The 26584-nt window shown below is 39.3% G+C and overlaps 1 protein-coding gene across 8 annotated transcripts in view; it reads right to left on the reverse strand.

Moving 5' to 3' along the window:
- magi1b (membrane associated guanylate kinase, WW and PDZ domain containing 1b) overlaps positions 1-26584 on the reverse strand; it is a 167008-nt gene that overhangs the window by 54861 nt on the left and 85563 nt on the right. For all 8 annotated transcript variants that reach the window (XM_047348605.1, XM_047348606.1, XM_047348608.1 and 5 more), the window contains exons 3-7: positions 9782-9901; positions 6501-6737; positions 3156-3381; positions 2076-2158; positions 1321-1353 (exon numbers count right to left, since the gene is read on the reverse strand). In XM_047348605.1, coding sequence (XP_047204561.1) covers positions 1321-1353; positions 2076-2158; positions 3156-3381; positions 6501-6737; positions 9782-9901 — 699 coding nt within the window. The remainder of the gene's footprint in view (positions 1-1320; positions 1354-2075; positions 2159-3155; positions 3382-6500; positions 6738-9781; positions 9902-26584) is intronic.

A 26584-nucleotide genomic window follows, 5' to 3' on the forward strand; every position in this document is an offset into this window, starting at 1 on the left:
CATCTGACAAGTATTGGATACATCTGAGTGTGTGGAAACACAAATGATAGAGACAGAGAGAAAAGCGTGTCACTCATTAGACTTTGTTTTCCCTCTCACCTGCTGCCCCCCTTGCCACATCCTACTTTCCAAAGCAAAAGGGAACTGAGCTCGGTGAATTACATTCCCAACTGCATCTCATTCTCCTGATATGCAACATTGACTGAAGCCTCTTGCGTGAGCTTGTGGTGCAAAGAACTATGTCTTTGCTGGTGTATTATCCATGTGTATGACAACCTACATTAGATCGCATTCAGCATACCAGCTTTGCAGTCTCCAGGTGTCCTACTTTCTCTAATGAAACACTTACTCTAATGCAACTCTAAAAACAGCTGATTAATGCTTTGGGTCAGGCAAAGAAAACCAGAAGTAAAAAATACAAAACAACGGTGATGAAAAAGGCTGGAAGATGGCCAAAGTTTATCTTGCTAACTCATATGGTAAGCAGGATGGCCAAAAGGAAGATAAAAAAACTCCAACTTTCTCAGTTAGAGAACTGCAGCAATAGGAGGCATGATGTGGTCTAAAAGGTTTCCTAACAATTAACTAGATAACATCTACATCCCATATATGACATGTATATGAGATTAATGAAATTAAAGTATCACATGGTAGCAAACCTACTGTTAATGTTTAAACATGTTAGTCATTAATCACATATCTCATCTGGGAAAACTGTATCAGTCGTAACGAGTTATTAACAAACGGTATCCTGTCCAGAAACCTTTTTTCTGAACAATTGGACTCACTGTGTCATGATTGAGATGCTTGTTGGAGAGCTGATAGGTTTTAGGAAAACAAGGCCTGATGCTGTCATCTGGCTCACACAGAGAGTTGTTTAAAAAATAAACATCATTAGAAGAATCCATTCAGGATCAGTGGCTTGTAAGAAATGATAGCCTGCTGAGGTGGGAGTGTTTTGTGGTTTGAGGTCTGTGTCCGATGGTTGATAAATGTGTTAAAGGCCACATGCAGACTGTGTTTGTTTAACATCAGAGCCACATATGAGGGGCTAGGCTAGATAAATGTCAAGTCTCTGCGAGAGGGATGTGTCATTCCTGGATGATCAGAGAAATAGACACCTCTCGCCTACAGCAGAGTCACTCTGAATGAGCCACTGGTTGTACTGTGGAGATAGTGATTATGTAGATGTGCACCATTAACTTTACAGATACACGTGTCCTTTGAAACTCTTGAAGCACACCAGACGATTCAAGGCAACTCTAGTAATGAAAAACAAATGTATAAAACAGGAGTGAGGTGTTAGAAATTATATCGTACCTAGATCATCCAGCTCTTCTGTATGGACCCCTTCTACTCAGATTGGATTGTCGTTGAAGAGAAAGGATGGGCATGAGAAAGGGGGGAAAAAAAAGACCTCTAGGGGTTAGTTGGATGCAATGTCAACATCTGGCCACTTGGTGGCAAGAGATAATCAAAGCCAGTCCATCAACGTCATGTGATCATCATTGTTTACAAAATATGACAAGGTTGTTCCCGCCATATGACCGGATCTCTGTGTTGTCTGCGGCAATATTGACATAAAGTCAGGAACTAAAAATTTACCTTGTTCAAGTGACTGAAAGCTGTGCATTTATTTCCTATAAACACATGCTAAACAGGTTTCAGTCATTTCTGAATCATAAACCATTCAAGCACTGAGGCTTATTTTCCTGAGAAATGAGCATCACAGAGCATCTCCACCAATTTCTGTTGCCCAACACTGACACCTAAAGGTTACAGTGGAAACCTCCTATCTGGATCACATATCTTTAACATAAAAATGAACCATGATGTGAAATATGTCATTACTTATTTTTATTTTTTAGTTGTTTCTTTCCCATAAAATCCTGTACTAAACTAGGAATAAGGCAAATCAGAGGTTCAATTGCTTTTGTTTCTAACCATGTAATAAAAATACAAAGAATATGACTGTTTATAAGCAGGATAATGGCAAGCATTACAATCAGAGAGTTGAAATAAAGATTATTTTCATAGTAATGCAAGAGATCTCATAGGTAATTAAGCTCACATACCATCATCTTCACATTCTTCCAGGGGTTTCTGAGGTTTGTCCAGGCACCGAGGGTCTAGCCAAGAGGTGGTCTTTGTGTTGTGGCTGAACAAAATGTAAACTTTATTTATGCACTGATGATAAATTAAACAATTTTCAGTTATTATTAATTAATCAGTATGCAGCTCTTCACACCAGTTGTGCTGGTTTGCAAAGCAATGAAAGCCTACATTCTGCAGTGCCTTGCAAAAGTATTCATACCCCTTAAATGTATTTGTATTTTCACTTGTTATAACCACAAACCTTAATGTCTTTTATTTGAATCTTATTTTGCAAAGAGTGGTAAGATGAGACATAGCCTGAAAGACTCGCGGCTTTAATGTTAGATGAAGGGTGATCTTACAAAGTATTGACTCGGGAGGGCTAAATACAATTACATGCCACACTTTTCAGCCTTTTACTTGAAGAACTACGTATCCTTCCACTTCAAAATTATGTAATACATTGTGTTGTTCTATCACATAAAATCTCTAGAATATTTTAAGGTTTGTGGTTTTAACATGTCAAAACATAAAAAACGTTTAAGGTGTATAAATACTTTTTTAAATGCACTCCTGGCTAAGCACTAGTACAGAGCGAGGCAGACGTCAGGGGAGCCAGAAAGAACTGCACGCGGGGTTGCTCTGACCGCCACAGGACCAAAACTCTAGGGCAGTGGTCGGAAATGTGATGTGGAGGGCTCGCTGTAGCCCGGCGTGTGGGAAAACCACGAAAGAGACAGGGGAAAACTCAGTAGCACACACAGAGCACGTGCCTCTCTTCCAGGACTGCGGGAGGGTTATGTTACTATTCTAGAAGACATGCAGAACATTTTTCATCAATTGTTGGTGTTTTTAGATTTTCTTTATCGTCAACTCAGACATGGATATTAATGCATTAAATAACATATTTTATAAAGACAAAGGGCTGCATTTACAAATGTTTAAGCAATGCAAGAGTCAACCATTTGAAGTTTTAGTCGGCTGAAGATAATCAGGAGACATACAGATGGGGAAGCTGGAAAGAGACACAATGAATCTGAAGTTAAGTCTTTGCTTCTTACTCTATAAAGTAGACCTCTCCATTCTCGGTGTAGGCCATCTCCCAGTTGTCCGGCAGAGGTCCCAGCGGGTCCTCCTGGGGAGGATGGCTCAGGTGAAGGTTTGTCTGCTGTGTGCTCTCCGTGGTGGCCGATGGTGAGGGGGATGTCCCAGCGTAGGACGGGTCACTATGGCGAGGGACGTAGGGGCGCACTGAGTGAGGAATTTCGTCTAATTCACTAGATTCTCCTGTAAGAAACAAAGAGAAATCCAGCTCGGTCTTACACACGTTTTAGTTGCATCAGAACCTTGCAGAACAAAAGCAGTCCATAAACTCATGTAAATAGGGCCAACCAAATATGATCATCTAAAAAGAGCTTTTGCAGACATAACTTTCACTGCTGAAGAGGACTGAGTCCACTTTGAGCCTGAAGTGACGTGAAACAAGTCACAACAAAGATTTAAGCTATGAAACAAACCTGTTTGCTTTATCTGGAGTTTCTAGTTTTTTTGGCCTGATTTCTTTATTTTTCTAGACTTGAATGAGTAGAGTTGTCAGATCAAAGGGTAAATACAAAAGTTCATTATGATTTATGTGCAGATATTTTTATAAAGGTTGGACACAAAAACTTAAAAAAAGCCCCACAAATGCAAACACTGTTCTTACAAAAGCAAGCCCCCAAAAATAACAACTTACTGAATGAATAGGCTACTTCTGAACACCGGTTACATTACATAGTGCAATTTTAGCACTAAACAGTGCAGCATATGTGCATTTAATCATATTTAAAAAAAATATTAATATTTATTGCTGCGTTCATGGAACTTACAATTAATAAAATAGGAAAGGTAACAATCACATCAATACATTTAGTTATGGGGGTGTGTAAACATCATCTAGAGTGAAATGTCACAATGGATCAAAATTCCTTCAGCGATTAAAAACAAAATGTTAATGATTAACGGTACAATTATTGCCCATCCCTAATGGATGACAAATTAACAAATGGATGAATGAATGGAGGAATGGACAGAATAGTGGATGTAAAAATGCATAGATAGATGGAAGGACAGAGTGAAAGAATCTATAGACAGAAACTGATAATTTTCTATAATCAGTTTTGTTTTATATACCTTTCCAAAACTGGAAAATACCCAAATGAAATTCTATACTTTAAGACTTCTCCAGCCTGTGTATGAACTCTGTTTCATTGTCTTACAAAATTATTTCAGACTTCAAATTTCTAAAAACTGTACTGGGCTAGTCTCACACACTATACCAAACCTGTGGTGTCCAATACATCTGACTGGATCCACTTCTCCTAAACCCCCGCCTGAAGCTTTGAAGACATTTATGTCACGCAGTTGAGGGGGAGGTTCACACTTAAAGAGTCATAGCCTCTGAGTTGTTAGCACTTAGCTTCCTGTTATTTCATTTCACGCTCACACTTGACCAGGAGCCATTGCAGCTCTTAGAGTCACAAAAGGCTTACAAACGACTTTTGGTCCCACCTTTAAAACAACAAAAATAACACAAGACAGAAACAGCATCAGTGCTGAGTCAGCATCTCCACAGGGGGTATAACAAATGATCACCAAATGAGTTTTTAAATGTGCAGCACGGCTGTCAACATTGAGGTTTTATGGATTTAACATTACATATTTTTATTGCATCATTCATGTTATTTAAATTATAGATGTTGCTTAATTGCACACTTTCTGCAGCTCGCGGCAAGATGGCACCATTTAACATTCTGACATGCTCATCTACAGGTAAATAAATTCCAAACAAACAAAACAAAAAACAAAAGACTACAACTTACCAATAAACAAGCTGTTGTACTACACCACCCCCTTTTAAACACAAAAGGATAGTCTTTTCTCCACTTTCTTTTTTTTCTTCTTCACAAAGCAGCAGTCTCTCGCTGTTCTGCTGCCCAATCCTTCTCAGACTTCCACTACCCCCTTTCCAGGTCACTCCCTGTTGCTGTTATTTCCTGCTACATTGACCTCACTTCCACTCTGCTCCCATTTAACCCTTGAGCTCTTGACTTCTCCTCTTCTTTCTCCCAAAGGCAATGGGTGCCAAACTTACAGTGTAAACTAGACAGGAGCCATTCTCATGCTGCTGTGCTGAACAGTTGTGCAATAAGCGTGCAGTACAGTCACTATATGCAGGTCTGTTTGTTAAAGGTGTCCATATCAGTAACAGAAGCCCTTACAAAACAAGCATGAGATACAGTGCCTTGCAACAGCATTAACATCCCCTTAACCTCCCATACTACACTGTGGCAAGATAAAACCAAAACCTTCAGTGTAATTTGCCATCACAAAATAGAGCATAGAAGGAAAATTGTACATCCCTGCTGAAGAAAAGCATTCCCACAGCATGATGCTGCTACCACCACGTTTCAGAGTGGATACGGTCTGCCCAGGGTGATGTGCAGTGTACACATGCATGTAGACCAGAAGGTTCTATTTTGGTCCCATCTGATCAGAGCACCTAGTGGTACATTTCAAACAGGACATCTTAGAGCTTTCCTACAACAATGGTTTTCTTTTTTATACTTTGGTGCAGGACTCATAGTCGTCCTGTCAACAGATTCTCCCACCCAAGCCCAGAGTTACCATGGGCTTCTTGGCTGCTTCTCTGATTAAAGCTCTCCTATCCTGCCCAAAAGCTTTACCCCAGACCTGTCTGCTGTGTCCCACGGACTTTATGATGCTGATTGTTCAATGATGTTCTCTAACAAACACCTGAGGCATTCATAGAACACCTGGAGTTACACTAGGATGAAATGACACACAGATGGGTTCTTTTTTCTAAGCTGATGATTTCTGCCATGCCCACGGCTGCAGTGGATTATATTTGGAGGGATCAGAGTAAAGGAGGATCAATGCGAATGCATGTCACACTTTCAGATTTTGATTTGTGAAAAAGCCTGAAACCCATGATTTCTCATTCGACTTCACAATTATGTCTTCTAGAGCTATTATATAAAACCTCAATAAAACACCTTAAGGTTTGAAAAAAATCTAGTTGAAAACTGTTTTACTCCGACTATCAATGTGAAGAAGCCACATGTTAATTAGCACCGAGCATCTTGTAAGCGTTGTGGCCAATTCTGCCCACAATCTAAATCAAACTAAATAAAACGTATTTGTAAATCAATTGAGGACAAAGTGCTGTTGAGACCTGGTTTCAGAGTGTGGTTCAGAAGCACTTCAAATGATCGCTTGTTATTAGATTTTTCCACTTTTCTCAGGCTGAGAAGCTGCGCTACACAACGCATTAGGTAGAGGGCAGAGGGACTGTTTGAACTAGCTTTGTACCTCAGCATCAACATGTTTGTCTTGTCTGTTCATACCTGTAAAGCTGCTGTTCATGTCAGGGAGGTCCTCGTCGTCCTCCAGTTGCTGATCTGCCAGCCCTATTCCAGCATTTCGCATGTCATTGTAGGACTTGGCTCGTCGAGGAGTGGAGTTCTGCGAGCCCGGCAGGCTACCGCTGAGCCTGTCTGACAGTGGGGCATCACCACCGCTGCGGCTGATCACTTTCTCTCTGGGGGGCTGCACTGGTGGCTTGGGCGTCCCATAATAGTTGCCTGGAGGACAAAGAAGGAGGGGGAAGACAAGATGGGAGGCAAGAGGTTAAAGTCACAGAAAAGAAGCATCAGCAGCACATGAAATTTGGGGTCAGAGGGGTTAGTCAGTCAAAATCAAAACTAATACATTCTTTTCCAATGATATTTCAAATAATATTAACTTTAAAAAAAAATCAGATTTCAATTTAATTGATATTTGGTGATTTAAAATAGGACAAAGATGTCAAAACAGTACCAAATTAGTAAAGCATCCATTATTGTTTTATTCAAAATTAGAAACAAAAAAAATGTTAAGAACTGTTATTTGATAACAAAATTGCAGCAAAGCTTTCCCCCAGAACTATTGCAACCTGTCTGACAAGGCAGGACCATCCAGGGATGAATGAAAAACTGCTGAAATTCATTTAGAAATAAGATCTAAACATATGGTGCAATCTGAAGTTCATGCTATACAAACAATGTCTACAACAACCACCTATTGGTCTTTACCCGCTTATCCCTGCAGGGTTGCTGTAGCGGCCTGTGCCCATCTCCAGCAGTTATTGGTACAGAGGTGGGGTACACCTTAGACAGGTCATCAGCCCATCACAGGGAACACAGAGATGCATACACATGCATACACCATAGCTAAGGACAGTTTAGCAAGACCAATGAACCTAAATCATGTTTTTGGCCTGTGGGAGGAAGTCGGAGTACCTAGATGGAACCCATGCATGCAGGGGGAGACCATGCAAATGGCATGTTCACTTCCCAGAATGTTATCTAAAGCATGGCAAGTCTCAATTTTTTGAGGGGCACGTCCAAGTCAATATTCAAGTCTTTCGCCTAAATTCAGACTCAAGTCTTAAAACCTCTTAAGCCTGACGGGCCCGCTAGGCCACGCCCCTTTTTTGTGGTCTATAAAACTAGGTAAAACGCCACCAATATTTTTTTTCTTAAATATATCACAAGAGGAGTCTTTAATCTTCACACAATTACCCAAATGAGTTTTGCACAAATACCTTTTAGTTTTACAGCAACTTAAACACAGAAGATGACATTTTTAAGGTCCCTCAGACATTGCTGACTCTGTAAACAAAACGGTACAAAACGCAACTTTCTCTTGGCAGCAACCCCAGATGTCTCGTATCATAACAAACTAGAGACACTCACCTTTCCAACAAGGCATAACGTGTCTTTCTAGCACCTTCTCTGGTGATGTAGTTTGCTTGCACATTACAGTCTGCTGGTTGCTGTCGGCCAGCTTGCGTGCTACTCTGTTAGCTTCCAGTTATGTTTGCAACTGTACATTTTGATGATACACGGATAAATGTCATAACCAAAGGCTATGTCATATGCAGAAGGACTCCTACAATGGAAATCAGCATTTTATTTGACCAGATTCCCTTTTATTTCCTTTTTATGAGGTGAAAAACGCATTTGGGAAAGTTTTGCCCTTTGCCATTTCTGCCTGGCACACTGCCCTCTAAAACCTTTGTGGAACATCTATGCTTCAACTTATTCAGTCCAAATTTGCTGCAGTTATAGTGAAGATGTGGACGAATGCAACCTGGGGGTTCTCCTAGGAATTCCAAAGGATTTCCATAGTGTTTTGCAATGTTCATTTAGAAAAAACATTTGGCGAGGCTCAAAAATTTTTATTTTTTCTTTGTTTAATCACAAATAAATCAGACATAGCAACGATAGTGGTTAAAATAGCGGTTCCACTAGAAAAATATTATTTTATGTCTTACCTTTACGCAGGTAAAAGTTCGCATGTAGGCCTTATAACTGTGGAGCTATACTTGATTTATTTAAAGGTATGTAATTTCAGGCAGAAATTGCTCTAAAACCCTTAGGGTTTAACAAGTTAAGTCTCTAACGACAAAAATAAACATTTAGGTTAGTATTTCAAACCTTTACTGTTTGTACTCTAAATTGCCACATGAACATTTGATATTTCACTTCAAATCTATAAATGTTCATAAGCAATAATGTCTTTATCTTTAACATTTATTATTATTTATTGATCAAATGTAATAATTACCTCTTTGGAAATATAAACAGCTATTTATGCTCTATGAAAAAACAATAAATAGAAATTAAAACCTGTTAATGTTGAATTTATGAATGACTAAGTTAATACCTGTTTACCCCTGTCATATTGTCTCTCCTGCATTTTACAGCATATTGCACTAAATAGTTTTTGGAGGATTTTTTTTCTCCTCATTCTGTCCAACGTCACAGGCTAATAGTCAAGTTCATCCTTTCACAGTAAAACATGTGCAGCAGCTCACATAAAGGCTTCCTTTAAATCTTCATTACATCCAATTAAAATTGTTACACAGACTCGAGTCTCAGACCAGGAGTCCAAGTCTCATATTTTTAGGGCACAAGTCTAAGTCGAGTCTGAAATCTTTTATTTTTGCGACTTAAGAGCAGCTCGGGCCTGAGTCTCCAACTCATGCCGGGTAATCTGGGTAAAACTAACAAGATTTCAGAAAAATATACCGACAGTCAAACATGGTGGTGGTAGTGTGATAGTATGAGGATGCAATTAATAGAAGCATTAAATTGTGCTCTCTAGCAGAAAATCCTGAAGGAGAGTGTCGGTTCATCAGTTTGTGACCTTAAGCTCCAGCACACTTGTGTTATGCAGTAAGACAATGATCCCAAGTACACCAGCAGAAGGAAATCTGAGTAGCTCAAAAAGGAAAGAGGTCTTGGAGTGGCCTATTTAAAGTCTGAGTGTAAATCCATATTGAGATACCGTGACATGATCTCAGACAAATTTCATGATTTCATGAAATCTGACTAAGATCTTTTTCATAAAAGGGTTTGCTTATTTCTGAAAACCACATTGTGTAATGTCACAACATTTATTTTAGATCAATGATTTATAAAATTATAACTTATTGGTAAAATGGATTAAAAGGCTTGCTTGCTAGTTAGCTGCATTCAAGTTCTACAAATTCAACACACATTAAGCTCAAGTCCTGCCCTATGCCTAACAGTGGAGGTTAGCAACAGTATGTTTTAGTAAAACATGTGGTGCTGCAATTTACCTTCATATGTTCCAACTTCCAGCAGGGTTCCACTCTTCTCCAACTCTAGGAAGTCCTCTACAGAGAGGAAGTTGTAATCCACACCAGGAACTTCTTCTTCACGTGGGGAGCGAGTAGTACCTAGATGCCCAATCAAAGACAAGGAAGAAGTTAGTGGACTTAACTTGGGAATAATATGTCAAATTCGTCAGTGTATTAACATTATTTCCTTAGCCAGAACTACAACCAACAGACGCTACTAAAGCATTTCTTTAAAAAATAAAATAAACAAACAAGAAAATACATTTAAAAAAAAGAATAAAGGGAAGGATGTTAAGGCCTGAAATTTAGTTTTGTAAAATTGTTACTTTTTAAGAACTAGCAAACCCATGCAAGACATGTCTGATGTTCAATGAGGCTGCAAGAGAGCGAGAGAGAGCAAAGCCCTCAGGAGATAACAAAAGGATGAACCTATTACACCAAATAGGTGTAATAAGTGAGAAGGTGTGTCCAAAGTTTGGACACACCTTCTCATTCAGTGGTTTGTCTTTATTTTTTACTACCTCTGGGAACTGTTGGAAAACCATTTCAGGTGACGAAGGTCATGAAGCTCATCAAGATAATATCAAGAGTGTGCAAACCAGTAGTCAAAGAAAAAAAAGGCTATTTTGAAGAATCTAAAATATAAACAATATTTTGAGTTATTTCACAATTTTCTGTTTTCTACATGATTCTATATACTTTTGTTTCATAGTTTTGATGCCTTTACTATGCATCTACAATGCGGAAAATAATAAAAACAAGGAAAAGCCAATAAATGGCAACGTTGTATCCAAACTTGGCAGCCTTTTTGAAATCTTACAGTTAAAGAGCTGTATTCTCTAGGAAAGACCAGTCCTTCAGAGCTACTATCCAGCAAATTTTGAATGAATCCCTTCTCTAACACACCTGAATCAAATAAATGGCTCATTACCAGGTCTCTGCAGAGCTGAATGCCATGCGGATGAGGAAATTCAGCCATTTGATTTGATTTGTGTGTTGAAGCAGGGATATATCTAAAAGTTGCAGGATAAGTAGCTCTCGATGACTGGAGTTGAGTACCCATGCTCTAGGGAATACATGCAGAGATTGCCATTTTTGTTATGCAACCTGCGCTAACTGCACAAAAATCATTCTGAAGAAATGTCAGAATGTTAATTATGTAATCTTTGTAGACCCCTGTTACTTAAATCATTTTAGGTCTTTGCTTTCATGGCATAGGCCTTTATTTCTAATATAAATAATTTATGACCAATTAAGGTAGGAGGGCTTTAAATACTGTTATATCTTCATATATTATAGTTGTTAGAGAGAAACTGTAAATTAAAGCTTTACAGAACCCAAAAATGGGACACAAATTCTATCTGGTTGATCTCTAGATCTTTCCCATCTTCGCTTTTCAACATCCTCTTTAACTCGCTCTTTATCGGCTTTAAAATAACAAATTAAATGTACCTGGAAATAAAATATATTCATGCTGTGAGCAAGACAAACACAAGCAGTGCTGAAAACAGCAACAATAAAGTTACACCAAAGTATCAACCGTAATATTGAAATTACTGCTATAAGAAAAGCAAAATAAACAAAGAGCAGCAGATCTGGCAGTGAAGAGACTAAAACCGTGATTTGTGTGCCCATGTTCGTTCACACGGGGGGTAGAGAGTGTGAGGTACAGTGGTAACACCAAGTGAGATCCTGAGGTATGTGTGGGGAAATTGTGAGCCCATGTGTGAATATGTGTTTGATTGGCACGTAGCCTGTGGGATTTATGCAGTCCCTTAAATGGTTGCTGATAGTTGAGCAGTATGGCAATGACAAAGGAAGGGTTTTATATTTATTTTAAATATTCCTCAGTCAGCTTTTAAATTGATTTCAATATACACTGCTCAAAAAAATAAAGGGAACACTTAAACAACACAATATAACTCCAAGTGAATCAAACGTCTGTGAAATCAAACTGTCCACTTAGGAAGCAACACTGATTGACAATCAGTATCACATGTTGTATAAATGGAATAGACAACAGGGGGAAATCTTTGGTGATGAGCAAGACACTCAATAAAGGAGTGGTTCTGCAGGTGGGGACCACAGACCACTTCTCAGTACCTATGCGTTCTGGCTGATGTTTTGGTCACTTTTGAATGTTGGCGGTGCTTTCACAATTGTGGTAGCATGAGACGGACTCTACAACCCACACAAGTGGCTCAGGTAGTGCAGCTCATCCAGGATGGCACATCAATGCGAGCTGTGTCTGTCAGCGTAGTCTCCAGAGCCTGGAGGCGCTACCAGGAGACAGGCCAGTACACCAGGAGACGTGGAGGAGGCCGTAGGAGGGCAACAACCCTGCAGCAGGACCGCTACCTCTGCCTTTGTGCAAGGAGGAACAGGAGGAGCACAGCCAGAGCCTTGCAAAATGACCTCCAGCAGGCAACAAATGTGCATGTGTCTGCACAAACGGTTAGAAACCGACTCCATGAGGATGGGATGAGGGCCCGACGTCCACAAATGGGGGTTGTGCTCACAGCCCAACACCATGCAGGACGCTTGGCATTTGCCAGAGAACACCAGGATTTGCAAATTCGCCACAGGCGCCCTGAGCTCTTCACAAATGAAAGCAGGTTCACACTGAGCACTTGTGACAAACGTGACAGAGTCTGGAGACACCGTGGAGAGAGATCTGCTGCCTGCAACATCCTTCAGCATGACCGGTTTGGCAGTGGGTCAGTAATGGTGTGGGGTGGCATTTCTTTGGAGGGCCGCATGGTGCGGTTGGCCCTGGGTTCCTCCTAATGCAGGACAATGCTAGACCTCATGTGGCTGGAGTGTGTCAGCAGTTCCTGCAGGCATTTGACATTTGATAGACCTTCCTGTCTCCAGATGAAGACATTGAAGCTATGGACTGGCCCGCCCGTTCCCCAGACCTGAATCCAATTGAGCACATCTGGGACATCATGTCTCGCTCCATCCACCAACGCCACGTTGCACCACAGACTGTCCAGGAGTTGGCGGATACTTTAGTCCAGGTCTGGGAGGAGATCCCTCAGGAGACCATCCGCCGTCTCATCAGGAGCATGCCCAGGCGTTGTAAGGAGGTCATAGAGGCACGTGGAGGCCACACACAATACTGAGCCTCATTTTGACTTATTTTAAGGACATTACATAAAAGTTGGATCAGCCTGTAGTGTGTTTTCCCACTTTAATTTTGTGTGTGACTCCAAATCCAGGCCTCCATTGTTAATAAATTTGATTTCCATTGATGATGTTTGCGTGATTTTGTTGTCAGCACATTCAACTTTGTACAGAACAAAGTATTCAATGAGAATATTTCATTCATTCAGATCTAAGATGTGTTATTTGAGTGTTCCCTTTATTTTTTTGAGCAGTGTATTTGTGCCCAATTTAAGCACATTTCTACACATTCTTGTAATTAAAAATACTACGAATAACACCACCCAGAGAGTATAATCCATGTCATGCTTCTCCTTTCTTTTCATGTTTGTCTTTCTTTCATCTTATGTCCCACAATCGCGTTGTCTCTGTTAAGCAACAAGCAGGTAAAAAAGACAAGTTGCAATATAGGGGAAAGCTCCCTCTGCCACCACGCTTGGTGACAGTGGTGATAAATCATGGGTAAGTACACCCTCTCTCAAACAGTAGAGCGTCACAGTCACACAAGCATGCAACAGAGACCATCCAACATTTTCTTACAAAAGTCATTTCGACCGGCACCAACTCAGTCACCAAATTGTCATATTATGGGAATGCATTTTGTTTGAACGTCCATCACAAGACTAAATTTACAGCCAACAAGCAATGTACAGCAAATGAAAAATGTTTTGATTTCCACGTTATTTAGATTCTGTCAGACAAATGGTTTCAGGTTGCTCATTTTCAGGCACAACGTCTTTAAACAAATGTCCACCTTAGCGCGGCTGTCGGCTTATTTTCCCACCAAACAATGGTGGCCATTGATTCGACTCCATTTAGACACTTCTCTTAGAAAACCAAGTAGGAAGTAGAACTGTGACCGGTGAATCAAAGGAGACAGAAAAACAAGACCCTGGCTTAAACCCATGTCTATAACCCAGTTGTCACCAAAGGCTGAATTCATTCTCTACACCCTCAACACAAAAGCTCCTTTGACCAAGCTGTGAAATAAAGTGAGAGGCAAAGACAAGTTGTGAAATCAGGGACCAGAGCTGGAAATTAGATGAGTTGAGTGACCATTCCTCTTGATGTTGAAAATTATTTCTGGCTACTGGCGCAAATAATGAAGCCATGGAAGTTGGTTGTGAGGATATTCATCATACACTGGCATTCAGACAACTAGAAATGGGCTGGTGAGGGATAAACATTGGTTCAAAAAGCCTCTTAAACATAATACTGAAAATAAAGACTGTTTGTGGGTTTTGCTCTGCATGGTCTCTGGCTTCCTAAACATGTTTTCAGTAACATTAGAGAAATATGAAGCACCAGAGAGGTCTGACCTGTTTCAAAGGGAATACTTTAAATGAAGCACACATTACAAAAATGAGGGGTGTGGGAAAACAGAGACAGAAATAACAAAGGAGGCAAAAATGACCCCAGCATCAACTTTATCCTGAATAAGCTGGTTTCTTGATTCAACCGTTTCCAGACTGCAGAATGCATCAAACACTGGGAATTAGCTAAGCCCACAATGAATTGTGGGTTGGATTTTTGATTGAGATTTAACGTTCAAAAACTATCAAGGTTACATTTCTGCATAAAACCAGTTTATTTTCAATACAACATAATGTCAAAGTTTTCCCTACTTTTTGACCCTGAAACTTAAATTTTCTTTTGCATTATCACCGTTGGGTCATGCAGATATTTAAAGACTTGGCTTCTAAGTATTCTTCATGGAAGGTCAATCTTTTTCCTACTAAACAGTTTCAATGGTGCACAATCAATCAATTTAACAATGTGGTGTTAAAATACAAAAAATAAATAAAATATATCAAGAGTTTCTGGGCCGTTTAGGAATAAAATTGTCTGATCCCAGTCACCAAACGATTTTATTCTTAAACGGCCCAGATTGGTGATTGGTAAACTCTTCAGTGAGGATGTTTTAATGGAAACAATAAGTGCGCAGGTGGGGTGCACGGTGGTAGCACTGTTGCTTTGCTGCAAGAAGGTCCTGGGTTCAATTCCCAGCCAGGCGTCTTTCTGCATGGAGTTTGCATGTTCTCCCCATGCATGCGTGGGTTCTCGTCGGGTGCTCCAGCTTCCTCCCATAGTCCAAAAACATTACTGTTAGGTAAATATGTGCATCCTGTATATAATATCCTATATGTGTCTGTGCTGCCCTGTGATGGACTGGCGACCTATCCAGGGTGTACCCTGCCTCTCGTCCATAGACTGCTGGACCCCTGTGACCCACTATGGAATATGCGGTATAGAAGATGAATGAATGAATATTCAAAGTTAGTGATTTTCAGCACCAGTGAGATGTCTACCAGTTACAATAATGGTTAATGTACTTCAAAGAATACACACTTAGTGAGGCTAACTGAGTGTAGCAGAGAAATTGCTAATATAAGATGCAAGGGAGTTCCAGACCTGCAATCAAGTTGTTTTATTCTGGAAATTTTGGTGAAGTCCCGTTTAACAGCAGAGCTGTGGAATGCTGATTGTTCTCTCTGACACATATAGCCTGAAATGGCCTCTTCTCCTTATATAACTGCTTCATGTACAATTACAGAAAGGCCTAAAACTCTTGTATAATTAGTACATTTAAAACCACATGTTTATATTCACTGTATAGAAAGACAATCAGCATTTTCCCCCTCCCTGTTTGACAAAAAACTTATTTTAGGTCAGTTAGGATTACCAAAATAATTTCTATTGGCTAAATGTGAGAATAATGAACAAAAAGATTTTTTATTTGTTTCTATAAATTTCAAAGTTTCTGTTGACTGTAATTAATTTGCTTTGAAACTATTTGGGAAAGCCCAGATGATGATGTCACAGTGTTGTAAGTGTCTGACAGGTGAAGGGACACAAAGCAAACCTCTAACACTCTTACTTCATGCTTCCTTGCGTGACATCATGGAAAAAATCAAAAGAACTCAGCCAGGATATCAGGAGGATAATTGTGGACTTCCACAAGTCTGATTCATCTTTGGGTCCAATTGTTTAGATGCCTGAAGGTGCCACGCCACGTACATCTGCTCAATTATATCCAGTTATCCTTCGTCTAGAACTGCTCATCAAATCATAAAGTATAGGCTGTCCACATCTTTTTGTTGGGGTGTTTTTCCTGCAGGAGGGACTGGTGCAATTCGCAAATTGGGTCGCATTATAAGAAAAAAACATGATGTGGGAATATTGAAGCAACAACTCAAGACTTCAGCCAGGAACTTAAAGTTTTAGGAAGAAAATGGTCTTTCAAATAGACAATTAGCTTAAGGACAAAAGACAATGTTTTGGAGTGGCTATCACAAAGCTCTGACCTCAGACTAATTGAAAAATGATGTAGAAAGCTGAAAACGTGTGTGTGAGACAGCCTACAAACCTTTAGTTACACCAGTTCTGTCAGGAGAAATAGGCCAAAAATCCAGCAAACTGCTGTGAGAAGCTTGTGGAAGAAGGCCCAAAATCTTTCACCCAAGTGATGCAGATTAATGGGAATTTGAAGACATTTAAGGAAAAATATATATTTTTAAATCAGTCTCATGATTCTGCCATTTAACAAAAACAAATCGTTTTAATTATCTGTGATCTAAACAGAAAAGTTTAGTTTTACAAAATTTTGGAGAGTAAGAAAATAAGTAATTTTATACAATGTGTGTAAATATCTGATTTTAATTGTATACACAAATAAATGATTTTGCAATCTAACACAGGACAGAAAATAAGAAGTTTTTGGTCTGAAATATTAAGTTAGACAAAGCTGCTGTTTACTATGAAGTGATCCCACACAAAAAATTAAGGTGATATCTTGAATTTTCAACATTTTGAGGTCTGTTACTAAAAAAAATTAATTATACTCATTCTTGTTCAAGAGTAAAGGAGAAATGTTGTAAATTCTTTAGTTTGATTTTATTGATAGATCCCACCATCCCACAACAAGGAGGGTTTTATTGTGTTTGCCTATTTTCATGGATGCAGAGAGAGAGAGAGACGACTCTGTAACTTTGGGTTGTCTTTCAGAAAATCATTGTTCCTTTTTACTAAAAACATTTTATTGTTAGGAACTTTACACATTCAATTTATAGCTAAAGTAGAAATAATAATAAATAATGAGGACTTTTTATAGTTTATAGTATTGAAAAAAAGCCTTGGTATGACAAGGTGAGAGCTTTAATAAAAAAAGAATCCTACTAAATTAATAATTAAATTAAAATTAATGATAGGATATCATCCACAAAATCTCTGATCGGTGCATCTCTTCAAAAATCCCTACCAAACAAAACAACCATGCAAGTGTGGAGAGAAATTCAGAAACCAGGCTGTTAGTAAAACTGTCACAGTTAAAGCGCCCTAATTCAGCGTGCTTAAACACTCAAAGTTTTACACTGCTGTGCTTAAAATTGAAAATCTTGGCTGCAGATAGGACTGCTGCTGGGCTAACTCTGCTAAAAACAACCACTACCAGCCTGTGTAAGAAAAACAGGCTGACTACTTGGGAGGGGGGCTGGGGGATAAATAATCAGTTCAGGCTAATCTTTCCCTCAGAAAAACAAATGAATTTAAATGCCAAATAATAGTTAATTTAGAGAGCCCTGCAAACATTATGTTGAATCAGGAAAGTGCCACCAAACAGTAAGAGGCTAACTGAGGATTTGGAATTGAAGGTAAAGCACTGGTCACCTATGAAACACGCTCCTAAAAACACAGCTGCATTACCAGAAAAGATACAGAACCATGTTGCCTACAGTGTGCGGCACCTGCGGTGACCAAATTTGACTCCTCTGCCTGAAAAGCAAAGGGTGAACGCAGCCCAGTGTTACTGCTCAAATGCTCAGATGAATCATGTGTGTTACCATTTATTCACATGAAAAAAAAATCTAATAGAGAAGTGGAGATGAGAGAGAGTTAATTTTTATGCATGTACGCTAGCAGGGGGCAGCGCAGATATACAACCAGACAGATGTGACACTAATACAACACTTTTAGATGGTAAATATTTGATACATTTCACTGATTGTTATTTCCAAGGATTATGAAACAACATCATTGGTTGTTGTAAATTCCTTTCAGGCCACAGGAAGTACTGAACAAGTTGCAGTACTTCAGAAATGGGCAGCCATTTTCAAATAATTCTCAAAGCTCGAGGAGCAAAGTAAGCGCAATAACTGAAGGACAGGTGCAAAAGCAACCCACAGGTGCGCGCATTCTTCAGTCTACAGTCCTGAGTTCCAGATTATCAAGCTGCTGGACCAGAGCACACAAAGAGATATGCTAATGATCAGACAAGACCGTGTCGTGAATTTATGTTTCACAAGCGAATATTAAAAAAGGTTATGACAGCAATCAAGACAAAATATTTAGGAAAACCAATGCTATGTGTTAACATTTTAGACTAAAAAATAAAGAAGAAATGTTTTTCACTTCTGATATACATTTTTTAAAATAATGCTGAAAAAAATAAAACCAATAAAAGAGGGCGCTGTTTGACTTTAAACGAAACCTTTTATTATGTTTGTTTTAGGAAATTCTCTGAATTTTTGACACCTTGTGGATTTAGGTGCAGAATATTGATGTGGGTAAAGATGACTGCTGTTTCTAGTTGGCTATTTAAAGGGCCTCACGGCAATTCCTGAGTAGTAGTTATACCCGTGAGGTCTAACAGTTTTCTCTTTTGTGGTGAAACAACTTCAGCTTTCATTACAGCACAAATTCATAACTTCATATTTCCATGCAGAATGGCGATATTTTATCCACTACGTTTTCAATAGGTTATGAATAGGTCTTTAGATATTTTTTGATTATTTTTTACTAAAACATTTTTTTGCAGGACTGTTGGCCTTTATCCTTCTCATTTTTGTCGAGTAAGCTGACAGGAAAAGGGTGGAGAAAAGGGAAAGACGTGCACCAAAGGTCGCCTGGGCTGGGAGTTGAACCCACGACAGACTTCGTCAAGGAAGCCTCTGAACATGGGTTGCGTGTTTGAAACCCTTTGCCACCAACCAATCAATCAGTGTGATGATTGGTTGGTGATGATTATGATGATTGCCCCCACCCAAAGGTCAAAGTCAGAGCAGCCCCGAGACCATTATTAAATGTGTGCCAAGCATATAAAACTTGGAGAAAGCGGCATTTATGAATTATTAGAGATGCACTGAGAAATTCGCTGATGACTGCAACTGGTGATTTTCAGCTTGATTAGCCCTTACAGGTGAAGAGCCAGTTGGAACCCCCAACTGGCTGTTTACTAGCCAGTCTTTGCATTACAGCAGATGCTTTCCAACTTTCCTATGAAGGCCAGGGGCTGTGCTAAATGTTCACAATAATAACACAAGAATATATGTTTAGGCAACAATAGGCAATATTCCCTTGCATGTATTTCCCCCCAAGGTGAAAGAACTGATCTGAAAACCCAAGACATATTTAATGATGATAAGGCAACACTGTCTGTAACCAAAAAACAACTTCAACAAGTTCATTGGAGCTTCTTCTCAAGAAATTAGTTAAAGCAAATCTGTCACTGAGAAAATTAAATACCACGAGCCATATTTTTATACAATTTAACTAAGTAAACATGAGCTGGACCAGAGTTAGTAAAAATCTGAATGACACTAAAAAGGTTGTAGATAAAAGTTCAGTGAACAACTAATTTTTCCTCTCTCTGCACCCGATGATTGCAAAAGTTCCTTGGAAAGCAGAATACATATCAGAGCTTTGACTTTTAAGGTTGCTCTTAGTAGCTTAGATTCATGCTAATACACCAACATAAAAGGTGTAATTTTTGGGGGGCTTATGACGTTTCTAAACATCAGTTCAGTGACACAGACTCACAAAGGATCTTTTACCAACTACCCGAGGAATCCAGTTTCGTTTACTACCACGACCACTACGTCAGACAGCCATCAGCCGTGATCTTTACGCCGACCTTGGCCGTCTCAGTTTGTCTTCACCGGCTTACAGTAGATCACTGTTAAAATGTCTCTTTCATGACATCTTATCTCCATTAAAATGACCAAGCAATGGTGCTCATGGTTCAGAATCTGGATCATAGACAGCAGTACCTGTTGGAGGTTGTTGTAGGATGGTGGCTGCAATAAAATTCCTTGCAAGCAAGTATACCTCCTCCTTTATACCCCCCTCAAAATGTTTCACATTTTGTCACCTAACAACCACATACCTCAGTAGTTGAAAAGAGCTACCCGGAGGTTATGTAACAGACTAACACAAAGTAGTCCACAACTTAATAAGTTATCAGTCATACAAATATGTTCTGAAAAGTGTGGCATGCATTTGCATTCAGTCCTTCAGAGTTGTTGCTTTGTAGAACCACCTTTGCTGCACTTTAATCTTCAGGGTATTTCCCTGCCGTCATTTCACATCTAGATACTAAAATGTTCCCTGATTCTTCTTGGCAAATGAGATCACCAAGACTGAATGGAGATCATTGGTAAACAGCGATTTTCGAGTCTTGCCCTAATCCCAAATAGGATTTAGGTCTGTACTTTGACTGGGCCATTCTAACTTCTGAATAGGCTTTGATCTAAACATTCCATTGCAGCCATGGCTGTATAGGGTCTTTGTCCTGCTGAAAGCTGAACCTCCACATCTTTCTCAAGTCAGGTTTTTTTTCCAGGATTGTCCCATCCATCCTATGAATTCCAAGCAGCTTACCTGTCCCTGCAGAATAAAAGCACCCCCACAGCATGATGCTGCCAGCACATGTTTCACTGTGGAACCCGTGTTCAGGATGTGGTGCAGTGTTAGGTTTCTGCCACACAGCAGTTTCCATGCAGGTCAGAAAATCCATTTGAATCTCACCTGACCAGAGCATATGTTTGTTGTGTCCCCTACATGGCTTGTGGCCAACTGCAAACATATTTGCATGTGGTTTTCTTTCACTAATGGATTTTCTCTTGCCACTCTTTCCTAAAGAGCGGATTTGTGGAGTCATAGTTGTCCTGCCAACCTGTACTTCGAAGTAGTGAATCTCTGCAGCTCCTCCAGAGTTACCAAGTTCCTCTTGGGTGCTTCATTAGGGCGCCTTTCTTTTGTCTAAATGTGTTTTGTGAAAGGACCAATGTGGTGAGGTTGAAAAAAGTCAGCCCACCTCTGCTGTGCCCGAGTTGCCAAGCAAGCCAACCACAGGCCAGCCTAGGCCGACTTATACTGGAGCAAGCTGATTGCGCGGGCCAAGGGAACGATGTAGTGAAGACGTATAGTTTGTACGTTCAGTCAGCTTCAGTGTTTAAAAGCGTGAACAACCTAACCCTACTTTAACCTTTTCCACAACTTTCCCTCTGGCCTGTCTGCTGTTTTGCTTGGTCTTCATGTTGCTGTTTGTTCACTAACGTTCTCTAACAAACCTTCGAGGCCTTCACAGAACAGCTGCATTTATACTAGGAATAAATTACTTTAAATTGGGTGCACTAGAATTTGTATGGGGTATCACAGTTAAGGCGGCTAAACTCTCATTCTTAAAATTGTCATTTCTAAAACAAGATTAAAACAACACATTATTTTCCTTTCACTTCACAATTATGCACCATTTTATTTCGGTCTATCACATATAATTACACTTTGGATGTCACACTCAGGCAAAATTTGAAAAAGAGCTCATGGTTTTACTACTGTTTAATGCAGTCTACCACTCACGATCCTCCTTATTCAAGCTTCAAACTAACACCAACTGGCAGACACATTCAGCAGCCCATCTATATTTAATTAATGGCAGCCTATTTTAAGGGAGTGTCTGGATCTCTAGTGGCATGACAGGCCAAGATTGGTGATATTTATCCTGGCAAAGGTTGACACCAGACTCTGATTTGAATGCATTAAAGTGATTTCAGTGATCAAAGGAACACAGGATGAGAATCTGGAATTAAAATACAGCCCTTTTTATTGCTTGAACATATTGCCATTGCAACACTGAAGACTGTAAAAGGAGGTGCATGCCTCCACTTAGACACTATCCAGCTTCTAAAAATACCCATGTGTGAAAAATCTGTTTATTCCCTACACTTGCATTCCCCCCAAAGTAGCAGAGCACCCTGAGCGCACATATCCCTCAGGCCTGGCCTTGCAGTTTAGCTGTGACCTATATTTAATTCCTTCTAAAGGAACAACGCTGGTCTTGACTTTTTGGACAATTTGGGCCTTTTTGCTCTGAGCAGAAGAGCCGTCTTGCTTGATATCTTCATCAGATCCGGTTTCAGGGTGCTGTTTAGCTTTCCTTAAGCTTGCCTGAGCCCCACAGATGGCTAGATTTGAGTAGAGCAAAGTGAACCAGATTAGCTTCTCAGCTGAAATAAAGATCCAGGGAAAATGTCCAAAAATTGCAATGTGCAATTACGAGGGGCTCGATATTTCAGTCACAATGTGGATTCAAGGCTAGTAAAGAGTGGATTTTTTTTAGCGTATGAATCATCAATGGCCAAAAACTCACTAGTAATCCCACGTGAAAATCTTACCACATAGCACAAAAGGTTGTCATCAGTATTGTATTTGGCACAATTATTTCACAGAACAAACTAAACCACATACAATGACAAGTTACAGTGACAGTTAAAAACTAAATAGACATTTTTATATGTCTGTTATAAATGACCCAAGATTACACCAGCCTTGTAACAGGTTTTTCTTAAACATTGAATGTGTGCAAACCTGACTAAAATGTGTGGCTATGAATGAACCAAACCATTTCCTTAACTCCAAGCCTGTCTCACTTAAAGGAATTTGAGCCCCTTTATTCCCACCGATCAACTTCAAATCATATATTTGATCCCAAACTATTGTTCTTTTACCATTATTTAGTAAAATGACTTAGGTGCTTCTAAGTATTGTATATTATGTATCTCTATAGATTCAATTCACAGCTAGATAATGTAATATTCAAAGTTATATCAATGACTGTAAACCACGCAAGCTACAATGTTCCAAAACTAACAACCCGACCATTATACTCCGACCTCCATATTTATGAACCTTGCCGCAGGGGACACAAGGTTTTTGTATTTGAATATCTTGTTTATCAGCTAAGCTGGAAGAATTGTGGTAAGAACTGCTCATCTTGGAATGTTGACAATAAACTTAAAGTGATGTTTAGAAACATTGAAAAACTAATATGGTTGGGAGCAATGCTAAGAATACTATTTCCCGCTGTTAGTTGCACAAGGGCAGTACTAAATGCTGCATTTATTTTTTTAAATATGTGTAGGGGTTAAGCGCGCGACCCATGTATAGAAGCTACAGTCCTAGAAGCGGCCTTCCCGGGTTCGAGTCCCAGACCCGGAGACCTTTGCCTAATGTCTTCCCCCTCTCTCTCCCCTACATCCTGTCTGCCTACTGTTGGAAAAATTGAACAATAAAGTCCTCTAGTGCCGCAAAAAAATATAAACAAAAACAAATGACTAAACGCAGCTATTATGTAGGGGAAGTAAAGCAGCCTCTTTATAAAATCATTAGTGGAGATACATTTTTTAATACTTTTCATTAGTCACTTACAGCTTCATTGTAATATATACCCAAAATATATTGTGATAACAAGTGTGGATGACCTATTTATAGTTACTATAACTGTTATTAGAGACGTTTTTGTTTCCAAGAGACAATAAGGTGTTTAAAAATGAAGTCAGAGGAAGCACAAAGATGAATAAAGCTATTTAAAATGAAACTGTATTTTCAGCGACTCATGAAGACATGCCGCTCCCCTCAGGGAGGCCCCTCAGTTTCAGCAGATAACAGGAAGGCTGAAGGGAGAACAGGATTTGGAAAGCTACAAGTTAATGTAAGGCCTTACAATTTTCAAGTGTATAACTGTAAGTGGCAAAGTCAGTACTTTGTAGAGCCACTTTTTGCAGACAGTCACTTTGGATAAGTCTATGAGCTTGCCACATTTTGCCACTGGGATTTTTGTCCAGTCCTCAAAGCAAAACTGCTCCAGCTCCTTCATGCTGGATGGCTTTCACTTGTGAACGGTGGTCTTCAAGTCTAACCAAAGATTCTCAACTGGATTGAGGTCTGGACTTTAGCTAAGTCATTCCAACACATTAAAATGTTTCCCTTTAAACCACTCAAGTGTTGCTTTAGCAGTATGCTTCGGGTCATTGTCCTGCTGGAAGGTGAATCTCCGTCCCTGTTTAAATCACAGGAAGACTGGCACAGGTTTTGCTCAAAATATCTCTGTATTTAGCACCAGCCATCTTTCCCTAGACTTGGAGCAGTTTCCTAGTCCCTGCTGCTGTAGAAGGCCTCCACAGCATGATGCTGCCACCACCATGTTTTACTGTGGGGATGGTGTTCTTGGGGTGATGGTATGTGTTGGGTTGTGCAAAACATAGCGTTTTCCTTGGTGGCCAAAAGTTACATTTTAGTCTAATCTGACTAGAAGAACACCTTACTTAAAACATTTGTGGAGTCGCCCAAATGCTTTTTGGTAAACTCAAAACATGCTTTCTTATTGTTAACACTAAGTAATGATTTTTTTCTGACCACTCTTCTATAAAACCCAGCACTATGGAGTATATAACTCATTGCAGTTCTATGAACAGATACTCCAGTCTCCCCTATGGAACTCATTCACGGTTACCTTAATTAATGTTCTCCTTGTCCGGTCTGTTAGTTTTGGGGCGCAGCCCTCTCTTGGTGGCTTTCCATTTGAAGATGATGGAATTGATGGTGCTATGGGAGAACATCAAAGATTTGGATAATGTTTTATAACCCCACTGTGACTTGTACTCAACTATTTTTGTCCCTGCTTTGTTTGAAGAGGTCCTTGGTCTTTAAGGTGTGATGCCTCTTACTTAGTGGTATTTATACAGATCATGTGAGACTTGATTGCACACAGGTGGATTTCCATCCACTTTTATGCAGACAATTATGTGACTTTTTAAGCTAATTGGTTGCTCCAGAACTTTTTAGGGGCTTAACAGAAATGGGGAAGAGATACATATGCACATGTCAATGTTTTTTTCATTCTTTTTAGACATTTTTTTCTTATTTCACTTCATCAACTTCAGATCCATCTTCTTGATTATTGTTTTTATATCTTCTTATATTGCAGAGAAATCAGAATAGGCCAAAATCGGTAATGACAAGTCAAAGCTGTGCAAAAACCTGAGATCACAAATTGGCCACAAAATTCTGATTGATGCATTTCTATTTATGAAAAATGTCTTTTTTCAAAGTACTGGTTTACCCATTACCCACACACAACACCTTTATATAATACTAAGCCTTTGTGTTGGCAAACATAACATTTACCATAATCTGATAACAGAGGAATATTTATATATATTTACAGAGAGGTGGCAATGAAATTTCCAATTGTATTATAGATTATTACACTTAACATGAACTAATATAAAACTAAGATTTGTGACCTTCAGTCAGATGAAAAACATATTTTCCCTCTGAGTTTATCAAAACAAAGCTTAAGCTTTGAGATATGTCAGTAATATTTATCTTCTTAATTCTGCCCACTCTTTTGTGAAAAAATCTGATTATGTGGGAAATTATAAGCTTTTTGCTTTAAAATGGGGTTTCTTAACCATACATGTGTCTTTTGTAGAGTGCTAAGCAGCTCAAAAGATGCTAATCAGACCTAAATGAAGTACCCAAAAACATCTGGCTTTTAGGATGAAAGTGGAAGCTTTGCGTTTCAATGATTTATAGCAACCCATCTACTGAAAATGTAAAGGCCATTATGTAGACTTTTTAAAGGTTTTGCTTGGCTTAGACCGTTTCTTTCCTTTTAATGAAATGCTTCAAAAACCTCCATATGACCAAGAAAGATTAACATGACCTAAATAAAAATGTTCTTGGAAAGGTTCAACACACAAACAGTAATACAGAAAACACCAACAGCAGCAACTCTAAGCAATGAAGAATGAAGGAATAAACGTATAAAAAATTAAATTTCCACATTTTAAAATTGTTAAAAGTGATCAGAGCAAAAAGTGGGACACCACAAATGTGTTTGGCAATAACTCATTATCATAATTGTTCTATTAATAGAGTCGGCTATTGTCACACAGCTGCTGGCATTCAGGTCATCCAGGACGGTTATTATTTAAACTAGTAGATTCTGAGTGGTTTCCAAATAATATTAGGACAATGGAAACAAACCCAACCTCTGAAAGTAGCATTTGTTTATTTTTAAAGTCTTAAAAATGGTAAGTCGAAGTAAAAACTGGGGCTTTACAGTTTTCCTCAATTGTAAGGTTAGAGACAAAGCTACAATCTGTATAGTTTGATTAAAACATTCATGATCATGACCCAGCAGTACAGGTTACCAACTCCCTGTGCGGTCATCCCATCAGTAAGTATCTGCCTCTATCCCTCACGCTTTGGTCACTGAGGTCATGGTTCACAACTCCATTGTTAACACACTTCTCTAAACATATATTTACTTATTTTTTTCAAACAATACCACAGAAAAAAACAATACCACAGACTCCTTTACTCCGTTTCTGATACGCCTATTCGTGCCTTTTGCCTCTTCAGTATTTCAGTTGTGGTTTCTGTCTGTGTGGTCCAGAATGGTTCTTCTTGTTTCTGCTCTGACCAGGAGGATAGCTGTGGCTTTTCTCAGGCCACCAACTCAGTCCGGTTGAAGGCTTCGTTCTATCAGCCGGTTGG

This window comes from Girardinichthys multiradiatus, chromosome 20 (assembly GCF_021462225.1).
Source record: "Girardinichthys multiradiatus isolate DD_20200921_A chromosome 20, DD_fGirMul_XY1, whole genome shotgun sequence".
Taxonomy (NCBI): domain Eukaryota; kingdom Metazoa; phylum Chordata; class Actinopteri; order Cyprinodontiformes; family Goodeidae; genus Girardinichthys; species Girardinichthys multiradiatus.